The sequence below is a fragment of the Pseudophryne corroboree genome, chromosome 6 (assembly GCF_028390025.1).
Source record: "Pseudophryne corroboree isolate aPseCor3 chromosome 6, aPseCor3.hap2, whole genome shotgun sequence".
NCBI classification, from domain to species: domain Eukaryota; kingdom Metazoa; phylum Chordata; class Amphibia; order Anura; family Myobatrachidae; genus Pseudophryne; species Pseudophryne corroboree.
In genome coordinates, this window is record NC_086449.1 from 321,223,647 (window position 1) to 321,236,457 (window position 12,811).

At 43.2% G+C, this 12,811-nt stretch overlaps 2 protein-coding genes across 5 annotated transcripts in view; both read left to right on the forward strand.

Moving 5' to 3' along the window:
* LOC134932152 (proto-oncogene Mas-like) overlaps window positions 1-12,811 on the forward strand; it is a 240,962-nt gene that overhangs the window by 168,463 nt on the left and 59,688 nt on the right. The window lies entirely within an intron of this gene.
* Window positions 4,497-5,441, forward strand: LOC134934558 (olfactory receptor 5AR1-like). The gene has a single exon (XM_063929974.1). The coding sequence runs from the start codon at window positions 4,497-4,499 to the stop codon at window positions 5,439-5,441; it is 945 nt and encodes a 314-aa protein (XP_063786044.1).

Sequence of the window (12,811 nt, forward strand, 5' to 3'; positions counted from 1 at the left end):
AACAGAGGAACTGTATTAAGCAGTTGGTCAATACTGAAAATAGGGACATTTCAACAGACACAAAATTCAAAGAACATATCTTTAAATCCTGGAACTCTCTATGGAAATTAGTGCCAACTGGTAAGTATTTACTAAAGTCTAAAGTGGGATTTATCCTGTGGCTTCTGATTATGAAATGTAAATTTAGCTAGCTATTCAGATTGTACCTATAATGTACTGTGTCTATTTACTGCAATTGTGACAACAGCCAACACAATAAACATAATTGGCCCCTTAGACATTATTAATTAGAATTAATCCTTATGGGGCTGATGTCATACAATAGTTTAAAGCTCAGAAGACTGTGTGTAGACAGAATTGCCCTATAAAGTGGCAGTGATAAATTACAGGTAATTCATTTACAGCAGCCTGGCATCAATACGAATCAGGTAATCATCTATACAGTATATTATTTTTCAATCTTGCCTTCATTTAGGAAAAATACTATTATCTGCATTGCTTTTTGAGCTAAACTATGACTATAACATTAGATTATAAATTCTGGCACATAATAGAGAAATAGTTTACACTCTTGTAGTACAATACTATGGAGTTTAATGGAACTGCTGATAAAGTACATAGGGGTCTATTTACTAAGCTTTGAACTGAGATAAAGTGAATGGAGATAAAGTACCAGCCAATCAGCTCCTAACTACTATGTCACAGGCTGGGTTTGAAAAATGACAGGAGGTGATTGGCTGGCACTTTATCTCTGTGCACTTTATCTCCATCTAAGGCTTAGTAAATAGACCCCATAGTCTACTTTGAAAACATGTTCTGTTTAAAATTAAGACAAATGTAAAATTCTATACTTCAAAGTAAAAGCAGAAGAGTTTCAATTGACTATGGGGTATGGCGTATAATTATGAAGACGCAGCTTCTTATAAAGTAAGACTTCAAAATTAAAACAGCGCTACAGAATGACCAAGCCCTGCATGTTTTGCAAGAAGTGGGGACCTGGAAAAATTGCTGCTGCATAAATATGCCCCTACTCTGGTAACCCTTTAGGAGTCATGTTTGTGGTTTGCTCTTTCTTACATAATGATTTGCTTAATGCCCATAAGATGCCTATAAGATGCCTATTAGAGCTGGGTTGCAGTATCTTGTTGCAAAATATGTACATAATTGTGTAGCAATGAAATCTATAGCTAAATATGTAGATAAGGTACAATATGTTATATGAAATTAGTCTAGGACTTTTAGTGGTAATCAACAAGCATCTAAATAGGCAAAAAAAAAAGGGGGGGGGGAGAATTTACATAAAAATCCACAGATTATGATATCTGTATTACAATTATCCTTAATGCAGCCAAAATAATTATTTATTCATTAACTACTGTATAGAACCATGGATGTATTAAGCATGGATAAGTCATAAAGAAGTGATAAGTGGAAGGATATGGCCCATTATTACGGGTTTGAAAAATGGCAGTTGGACTGGCTGTTGCGTTATTACCTTCTACTTATCATTTCTTTATCACTTCTCCAGGCTTAATACATTTGCCGCTCTCTCTGTTATAAGTATAGATATTCCTTTTCAAAATGTTTTTACTTGTCACTGAGTTTTATTAATGTACAGTACAGTACACACAGCTTATAACAGCATCCCAGACATACTGTATATAGTATTAAGCTAGGTACGCACCTACACAATTCTTTGACATTTCTTCCAATTCTCAACCTGTTCATGAGATACAATCTTAATAGGATGTACATGCCTATAATAATGTTTTATCAGAAGGTTACTGATTGAATTTAAAGATCTGGTTTTATGGGCATCCTAATATTTATCAAATTGCATGGTCAGACAAACCTTGAAGTGTGTATGCACTAACAACCATTCTATCCAATACATCTTCTGCTGCTTCTGCAATCACGACCAAATCAGCAGATGGTTTCAAACTATGAGGATCACAGATCTCATGGTAGATTCCCATAGCGTGTACACATCAATCTGTATGTTCTTCTGGACTTTTATTCATCTTATTGTAAGAAGAATCACATCTTCTCAAGTCTAATTGTATAAGTGCGTACCTAGCATAAACTACTTGGTGAGTATTGTGCATAGAGACAACATTCTCATCCATCCTTTGTCCTTGTTAATTGTTACTATTGAAAAGGTGTATGTCACCGCCAGCTGGTTGATCTTATTTGTAGAATATATTTAACATTTAAGGGGCATTAATATATATTCTCATAATACTTTATAATATACTTACTGCAAGAATAAAGTTATTTCCTTCAGCAGCAATATATTACTACAGTGGTGCCTCTTGTTGTCATTATTATTTATTTAGCAATGAAACGTTTGTCTTGGCAGTTGTTTCTAGCTGTACAACATCATACCTCCCAACATGACCCTCCCCAGGAGGGACAGAATGCTTTGCTCCTGGACTTACCTCTTAATTTATGATTGCCATCACCTGTGCTGAAACACCTTTCTCATCTATTAACCCATTCAACACAGGTGCCGGCAATCATAAATTGGGAGAAAAGTCCAGAAGCAGAGTATTGTGTCCCTCCTGGAGAGGGTCATGTTGGGAGGTATGCAATAGGATCTTCAGAGGGAATACATATGATATCCCGACATATGGGATGCCGACTGTCACTATACTGACAGCGGCATCCCATCTGCCAGTATCCCAGCTGTGAGGCAGCTAGTCTCCTCACGGGCTCGCTACACTCTCCACGCATCGGGCCCAGTGACTTGCTTCTGTCACCACAGGTTCTATTCCCACTCGATTGGTAGTGTGGACCCACCAACCGAGTGGAAATACCCAGCGTGTGTTGGGTAACTGTATTTCACCGGCTGTCGGGATTCTGGCATCAGACTCCTGAACGCCGGGATCCCGACAGATGATATATTGGCTGCATCCCCTTCAGAGATGTAGAACACTGATTTCCTCTACTAACTTGTTTGCTTTATGAATTGTTTCTGTATGAGATCAGGCCTGAAAGGTGATTTTTCAATTGCAAATGTTCTGGATATTTGTCTTCCTCTGGAATCACTTTCTCAACTACTTTTATTTATTTATTATTTATTAACGGTTTCTTATATAGCGCAGTGAATTCCGTTGCACTTTACAATTGGAAATAACAATGATATAACAAAACTGGGTAATAAATAACAAACAGTCATAGAGGTAGGAAGGCCCTGCTCGCATGCTTACAATATTTCCTTTTACATTAAAAGCTAGAGCTCTTTGTTACATACAGTAGAAATAAAAAATATCTGCTACTTATCCAGTCTTATATATAAAAACAAAAAAAAACCATCTTGTTTTGTACATTGTCCAGTATTTGTATCTTGAGCAAAGCATTTTATATCTTGGCTTGGTCATATAGCAGCATTCAGAATAGTCCTTCTTGCTCATCCGTTGTGTGTCTTAAGAATCTGGCCTGATAGGATTCCAAATAAAGACATAAATAGGATTCAGTGTCTATTCTTACAGTTTATTAGTGGGCATCACTCACATAACGATAACAAAGTCACGTTTTGTAATACACAGAATTAATTCAAAGAATATGGGCACATTAAAAGGTCGCAATTAGCAAAATAAAAATGTTGCTGCTCCTTGCCAGTGTGAATCTACAAATACAGAATTACACCAAGAAAGCGCTGGTAGTGTGGCATTTTCTACTAAATGGAGTAAAAATCATAAACTACTGTACCTTCACAAATCTACCAATTTAAAGAGACTTTAAAATTTGCTTCTTTAATAAACCTTGGTATTTGAATTCTCTCACAAATTCTCACCGAGGACTCTCCAAGGGTGCGTTACAAACTAAAATTACACTCTCTATTAACAACCCAGAGACCAAGATGTAATAGCCTCCAATTTGCTGGTCCTGGTGCAATTGCAGCAATTTAGCTACTTGATTTAAAGTGGCAATTAATTTTAGGACAAAAACAACTTTTTTCTTCTTCTTTAATATCAATTGGTACTTAAATCTAGTGGCTATATCACTGGAATCACTCTGGCTACATTTGGCCAGAATGTGATATTTTAGATACTGTAAATGCGTTTTCTGAGGATATCTGCATGCAGGTGATTTGTTTATTGTACAAGATTTAAGTCCCAAATCTGTCTCCAGTCAGAATCCATATCTTGTAATTTATGTCTTCCATTTCCTCATAGATTGTAATCCTTCATCAGGGGGAACCTCTTGATGGCTGCTACTGTCAAAGCCATAAAAATCTAGAGCCTACTTGTTGACTAACAGAATCAGGAAATATAATGTCACTATTCTTTCATTTTCAGTCGGAATGTTGGTTGATGTTGGAGTTGGCTAAGCTATCATTGGACATTGTATCAAATATGTTTTTCATATTGTATATGCTCTTTGCTGCAAGAATCATGAAGAGTAAATGGAGTTTATTGGAAATGGTGACCAATAAATGACAATATATATTAATAAATTAGTTTCATACAGATTGCGCCACTAAACATCACACAATGAAGCCAAAGGACACAACACTTGTAGCAGAATTTGTTCTCTCTGGTCTTTCCTCTGACCCAAACCTTCAGCTTCCTCTCTTTCTCCTCTGCTTATCAGTGTACTTGGTAACATTGCTGGGTAATCTTATGATCATTGTGATAATTAGAGTGACTCCAGGCCTGCAAACACCAATGTACTTTTTTCTCATGAATTTATCCTTTATAGACATGTTGTATTCATCAACTATTACACCCAACATTATGGCCAACATTCTCTCTGTAAACAAGACAATTTCCATCACTGCTTGTGCTACACAAATGTTTCTTTTCATTGACTTGGTGAGCTCTGAAGCAATGCTACTTGCTGTGATGGCCTATGACCGATACACAGCCATATGTAAGCCTTTGTATTATACCACACTTATCAGCAAAGGTCGGTGTTTTCAACTTGTTTGCTCAGTTTACACAGCAGGATTTCTTAACTCATTAATACACACATATTTTGCATTTATCTTACCATTCTGTGGGGAAAATCATATAAATCATTTCTACTGCGATATCAACCCCATCTTAAAGCTGTCATGCAAAGATACATTTCTTAATGAGATTTTCTTATTTGCTGTTGCTGGCTCTATTGAAGTGGGCTCTTTCTCGTGTATACTGATATCATATGCCTATATTTTATTACCATTATTTAGGATTGGCTCTTCTAGGGGTCGGAGCAAGTCTCTTTCCACCTGTATCTCTCACTTTACCTGTGTAGCCTTGTTCTATTGCCCAGCTCTCTTCATGTATTTACGACCAACTTCTGCATTTGCAGTGGACCAGGACTGGGTGCTGTCTCTGTTCTATACAGTGATCATACCAATGTTGAATCCCATGATCTACAGCCTGAGAAACCAAGATGTAAAACGAGCTGTGTCAAAGCTGAGATTCACTAGTATTTTGTTGCTTTTTAAATAAATATTTGTTAAGTGTGTCAAAAAAACACAGAAAAAAAAATTGTTCTTCTTTGTTAAGATATATTATAGTAATATAGGGGTTACGTTGGGAAAAGTATATGTTTGTCCAGTCTTGAGAAAGGGGGTGGGCTGTTTGAATAAAACCATTGATGTCCATGTTTGTAGATAGTACTATGTTTGTGAATTTTATTATTAGAAGTCAATAGAAAAACATTTTCTGCAACTGTAACTATGGGCCTAATTCAAAGTTGATTTCAAAACAACATTTTCCTATAATGGGCATGTGCACTGCAGTAGGGGCAGATATAACATGTGCAGAGAGAGTTAGATTTGGGTGGGGTTTGTTCAAACTGAAATCTAAATTGCAGTGTAAAAATGAAGCAGCCAGTATTTACCCTGCACAGAAACAATATAACCCACCCAAATCTAACTCTCTCTGCACAAAAATCCTGTGAAGATCTGTCCTCTTCGATCCATGTAGGAATCCCAGGGGTTAAAATAAAAACATGCATTCACCCGGACCCACAAACCACAAGGTCATTTGCTGCTGACCCTAGCGGTTACATCAATTAAGCGTCACACAGCCTAGTAATGAATGGATAGCGTCTCCTCATTACACTGGGGAAGCCGCTATTGGCTGTACCCTAGCAACATAGAGCCAATCATGAAGCTGCTGCTGCGGCAGCGGCTCCTGATTGGCTGGCAGGACCCTCTATTGATATTAATATGGTTAGAGGGTCCTCATACGCGTAGTAGAAGTGTATGTTTCCACATACATTTCTACATGTTTGTTGTTCCGGTGAATGCGTTTTTTTTAATTTTAACCCCTGGGATGCCTATATGGATCGAAGAGGACAGATCTTCACAGGATTTTTGGAGAGTATATTATTTTTTTTAAAAAGGTACACAAAGGGATTCTACTTGGACAAGGGGACGTGAATGGAGGCATGGGATGTAGGTAAGTACGTGTGAGTGTGTAAGTGTGTAAATAAATTTTTACTTTTAAGGTGTGTGTGTGTCTTTACTTTTTGGGGTTATTTCTTTTGTTGTGGAACTACAGGTACCAGCGGGCCCTTTAATTCCCAGCATGCTGGTACTTGTGGTTCTCCAGGTAAGAGCATGTGGGGGAGGCTTGCTGGGACTTATAGTTCCACAACAAAAGACAATATTCTTTTTAACACTTTCAAGACTATCAGCCCTCCATCCACAGCCCACGGATGGAGGGGACAGCCCCGGCTTCATCCCTGGCCTTTGGGTAACTGGGGGGAAAGCCCTTCATTTAAGGGGTCCCCACTCCCCCAGGGAACCCTGGCCATCGGTGACTAGTTGGGGGGGTTTGTGATGCTTTGGCCACAGGGACCTATATAAAAGTGTCCCCCAGCTGTGGCATTACCTACCTGGCTAGTGGAACCCGGTGCATGGTTTCAAAAATACAGAGGAGAGTCCAGCGCTGGTTGTTTAAATACGGGGAACCCCAGTCAATTTTTCCCCTGTATTTTTTAAATCAGGATCGGCTCAAAGAGCCCGAGGCTGGTTATGATTTTGGTTAGAGATGAGCGGGTTCGGTTCTCAGAGAACCAAACCTCCTCCCCCCCAGAACTTCACTACCTGAGCCCGGATCTGAGTCAGGCTCAGGTTTTCCTGCCTGACTTGGGAACCAGAACGAGGCAAAACGTAATCATCCTACTGTCGGATTCTTGCAGGGTTTGTGTCACGATCCGGGTATCTGGACGCCATTTCTTACCCATCAGATGCCTCCTAAGGCTGGCTCAGCGCTCCAGGACCGGATCCCATCTGTTATCCTGATGTGTACATTCCTGTATCCTCTCCTGTCACTCTGGGACGCTGTCACAGTAAACGCCATATTACACCTGGCATGGCGTCTCCCGCGGCCTCCGCCGCCGTCCCTGAACTTCTGCATGCAGAGTGTCTGAGTGGCGATTACGTCAGCCGCGGCCTCCGCTGTGTCCGCGTGGTTGGATGTGCATCTGTCAGCCTGGCGCCTCCTGTCTCCGGTGGCCGGCGCCGCCATTACTGTTTTCATTACCACATGGATTACAAACCAAACTTCCCTCCAAGTGTCTGCATGGGCGCAGCCATCTTGGATTCTGTCAGCTGATCATTTCCACCAATCTGTTCTCAGTATTGATAATCTGCATAATTGCCTAGCCAATCCCTTCCTTGCTGCAGGTATAAATACACTGTGCCTGAGCAAGGAAGGCGTCAGTGCTTTGGTTGTCAAACCTAGTTCCTGTTTGTCTCTCTCCTGTGATTGTCTTCCAGGTTCCAGCTCCTGTCTCAAGACTTCCACCATAGAGACCCGCACCAGCATTCCACCTGCGGTGTAGCCTGACTCTCCAATCCATTGTGGATTCATCTGTTTCCAGCTACAACATTACCTGCTTCCAGCTCAGCTTCCAGCAGAGTACAGCTTCCCTTAAAGGGCCGGTGTCCTTTCTACACTTTACCACTCTCCACCGGTATTATTATTTCTCCGCTCTCAAGTTCTACATTTCAGTTCATATTTCATCGCTCCCAAGTTCATTTATTATTTAACTGGTTCCAGCCAGTATCCACTCCGTGCTAACAACAGTCTGGTTCCAGCCAGTATCCACAGCAGCTGTTTTACCTTCAGCAACCCAGCTTTTCCTGGAACACCAGCTGGCACAATCCTGGGTTATCTCCATTGCTACAGTCGGGCCTGGTAAGGACTTTCCATCTAGAAGATCATAAGAACTATCTCACACTACCAGTGCCCTGTGGCTCCTGCCATCCTGTAGTACCCAGGAACTGTATTTATTATTTGCTGACTTTTACGTTTTCTTTTACTGCTGCTGTGTTGCGGAGTTGTCATAATAAACATCATTGACTTTTATCCAAGTTGTCGTGGTCACGCCTTCGGGCAGTTATTATTCATGTTACTTACATGTCCAGGGGTCTGATACAACCTCCCAGGTTCCGGTACATCTCAGCCCCTACAACTGAGGCTGCCTCCCGTCAGCTCAGGCCCTCAGTTGTGACAGTAAGCACTGACCTAATGAATCCAGCCGGAGACCAGGATCAAGCGGCCAGGCCGATGCAAGAACTGGCAGCCCGACTAGAACATCAGGAGGCTGCACAGGGCCACATAATCCGCTGTCTCCAGGATCTCTCTACTCGGCTGGATGGGATTCAGACAACTCTCCGTGGATCAGGCGCATCTGGTGCGTCAACCACAGTGACTCCAGCTATAACCCCACCCACCTTACCCATTTCTGCTCCACGTCTTCATCTTCCAACGCCAGCAAAATTTGACGGATCTCCAAGATTCTGCAGGGGATTTCTCAACCAGTGTGAGATTCAGTTTGAGCTACAACCTGGCAATTTTCCCAGTGACCGTACAAAAATTGCCTACATCATCTCTCTTCTCAGTGGCTCCGCCCTTGACTGGGCATCACCGTTATGGGAGAGGTCCGACACCCTGCTATCTTCTTACACTGCATTCGTGTCAACATTCAGGCGCATCTTCGACGAGCCAGGCCGGGTAACCTCAGCTTCATCCGAGATTCTCCGTTTACGCCAGGGGTCACGTACTGTAGGACAATATCTGATACAGTTCCAGATCCTGGCATCCGAACTGGCATGGAACGACGAGGCCCTGTATGCTGCATTCTGGCATGGCTTATCTGAGCTTATTAAAGATGAGTTAGCTACCAGAGACTTACCTTCTAAGTTAGATGAGCTAATCTCACTCTGCACGAAAGTTGATTTACGTTTCAGAGAGAGAGCAACTGAGCGTGGAAGATCATCTGCTCCAAAATCTTCTGCTCCTCCTCCTCGTCAACTGTCACCATCTAAAGATGAGCCCATGCAAATTGGCCGTTCCCGTTTAACTCCTGCTGAGCGCCGAAGACGTCTCTCTGAGTCTCTTTGTCTTTACTGTGCAGCTCCGTCTCACACCATCAATGCCTGTCCCGAACGTCCGGGAAAACTCCAAACCCTAGCTCGCCCAGGAGAGGGCCGGCTAGGAGTAATGATCTCCTCTCCATCTCCTCATGATTGTAATCTCCCTGTCTCGCTTCAAGTTGCTCAACGTTATCGGAACGTCATTGCCCTCCTTGATTCCGGAGCAGCTGGGAACTTTATTACTGAAGCCTATGTTAAACGGTGGTCCCTACCCACCGAGAGACTTCCTTCCTCCTTTTCCTTAACTGCCGTGGATGGCAGTAAAATTTTTGATACTGTTATTGCTCTAAGGACTCTACCAGTTCGTCTGAGAGTGGGAGTTCTTCATTCCGAACTTATTTCACTTTTAGTGATTCCAAGAGCCACACATCCTGTGGTCCTGGGCCTTCCATGGCTCCGTCTTCACAATCCTACAATTGATTGGACGACTACGCAAATCCTGGCATGGGGTTCCTCCTGTGCAGAGACATGTTTGTTTAAAGTATTGCCTGTCTGTTCTTCCTCCCCCAGGTCGTCTGATGTTCCACCTCCTCCATATCAAGATTTCACGGATGTGTTCAGTAAAGCTTCTGCTGATATCCTTCCTCCTCATAGAGAATGGGACTGCCCGATTGATCTCGTTCCAGGGAAGGTTCCACCTCGAGGCCGAACTTATCCGTTGTCTCTGCCTGAGACGCATTCTATGGAGGAATACATTAAAGAGAACCTAGCAAAGGGGTTCATTCGACCTTCTTCTTCCCCAGCCGGCGCAGGCTTCTTTTTTGTAAAAAAGAAAGATGGTGGTCTGCGGCCGTGCATCGACTACAGAGGTTTGAACGACATTACCATCAAGAACCGTTATCCTTTACCCCTGATTACTGAGCTCTTTGACAGAGTTAGCGGAGCTACCATCTTTACAAAGCTGGACTTGCGAGGTGCATACAATCTCATCCGGATCCGTGAGGGTGACGAGTGGAAGACCGCCTTTAACACCCGTGACGGACATTATGAGTACCTCGTCATGCCCTTCGGATTGAGCAATGCCCCAGCTGTCTTCCAGCATTTTGTCAATGAGATCTTCAGAGACATTCTATACCGTCATGTCGTGGTCTATCTAGACGATATCCTCATTTTTGCCAACGATTTAGAGGAACATCGTTTTTGGGTTAAAGAGGTTCTGTCCCGTCTCCGTGTCAATCATCTCTATTGCAAATTAGAAAAATGCGTCTTTGAAGTCAAGTCCATTCCGTTTCTAGGGTACATTGTGTCTGGTTCCGGACTAGAGATGGATCCTGAGAAACTACAAGCAATCCAAAATTGGCCGGTACCCTTAACCCTCAAAGGGGTCCAGAGGTTCTTAGGGTTCGCCAACTATTACCGAAAGTTTATACGAGACTTTTCCACCATTGTGGCACCTATTACTGCTTTCACTAAGAAGGGTGCTAACCCGTCCAAGTGGTCTGAAGAAGCCATGCAAGCATTTCATCTTTTAAAACAAAGGTTCATCTCTGCGCCTGTTCTGAAACAGCCTGACATCGACTCTCCTTTCATCTTAGAGGTGGATGCCTCCTCCGTTGGAGTAGGAGCGGTGTTATCTCAGAGGGCTAAAGATGGCCATTTACACCCTTGCAGTTTCTTCTCCCGGAAGTTCTCCCCAGCTGAGCGCAACTATGCCATTGGCGACCAGGAGTTGCTAGCCATCAAGCTCGCTCTAGAAGAGTGGAGGTATCTGTTGGAGGGAGCTTCTCATTCAATCACCATACTTACAGACCACAAGAACCTTTTATACCTGAAGGGCGCACAATGTCTCAACCCTCGTCAGGCCAGATGGGCACTTTTCTTTTCCAGGTTCGACTTTAAACTCCAGTTCTGTCCGGGCTCTCAGAATCGCAAGGCCGATGCCCTTTCCCGCTCATGGGAGCAAGAAAATGAGTCAGAGTCTTCAGACAAGCATCCTATTATAAATCCGTTGGCATTCTCCACGGTAGGGATGGACTCTACGCCCCCATCAGGGAAAAGTTTTGTGAAGCCGATGCTAAGGAAGAAGCTCATGCATTGGGCCCATGCTTCCCGTTTTGCCGGACATACAGGTATCCAAAAAACCCTGGAGTTTATCTCTAGGTCCTATTGGTGGCCAACTCTGAAAAAGGACGTCTTGGAGTTTATTGCATCTTACCCAAAGTGTGCCCAACATAAAGTATCCCGCCAGTCGCCTGCGGGGCAACTGGTTCCACTATCCGTTCCCCGTCGACCATGGACCCACTTGTCGATGGATTTCATTACAGACTTACCCATGTGCAACAAGTTCAATACCATCTGGGTGGTAGTTGACCGGTTCACCAAGATGGCACACTTCATTCCTCTCACCGGTCTTCCGTCAGCTTCCAAGTTGGCTCAAGTATTCATACAAGAGATCTTCCGACTCCACGGTCTTCCTGAAGAAATTATCTCAGATCGAGGAGTTCAATTCACAGCCAAATTCTGGCGAAGTTTATGTCAAGTCCTCCAAGTCAAGCTAAAGTTTTCCACGGCTTACCATCCTCAGACCAATGGTCAAACCGAGAGGGTGAATCAGGACTTGGAGGCCTTCCTCCGCATCTATGTGTCCTCCTCTCAAGATGACTGGGTTCAATTACTTCCCTGGGCCGAGTTCTGTCATAACAACCAGTATCATTCTTCATCTGCTTCAACACCATTCTTCACTAACTTTGGATTCCACCCTAAAGTCCCTGAGTTCCAACCGCTTCCAGCAACTTCTGTTCCCGCAGTGGATATCACCTTGCATCAGTTTGCCAATATCTGGAAGAGCGTACGATCAGCTCTGCTCAAGGCATCGTTCAGATACAAGAAGTTTGCGGATAAGAAGCGTCGAGCAGTTCCTGCTCTCAAGGTGGGTGATCGGGTATGGTTATCCACGAAGAATTTGAGGTTAAGAGTTCCCAGTATGAAGTTTGCACCTCGCTATATCGGTCCTTTCAAGATTGAACAAGTCATCAATCCTGTTGCTTACAGACTCCAGTTGCCTCCCTTCTTAAAAATACCCAGGACATTCCATGTTTCCCTGTTGAAACCGCTGATCTTGAATCGGTTTCATTCCTCACTTCCTCCAACTCCGAAAGTCCAAACTCAACGAGGCGTTGAGTATGAAGTGGCCAAGATCCTGGACTCACGTCACCGTTACGGTCAACTACAATATCTTATTGACTGGAAGGGTTATGGTCCTGAGGAACGTTCATGGACCAATGCTTCTGATGTCCATGCTCCTGCCTTGGTCCGGAGATTCCATTCCAAGTTTCCTCAAAAGCCAAAGAAGTGTCCTGGGGCCACTCCTAAAGGGGGGGGTGCTGTCACGATCCGGGTATCTGGACGCCATTTCTTACCCATCAGATGCCTCCTAAGGCTGGCTCAGCGCTCCAGGACCGGATCCCATCTGTTATCCTGATGTGT

What these genes read in the sequence shown, in the direction of transcription:
- LOC134934558 (XM_063929974.1), top strand. Translation starts at nt 4,497, where the DNA reads ATGAAGCCAAAGGACACAACACTTGTAGCAGAATTTGTTCTCTCTGGT.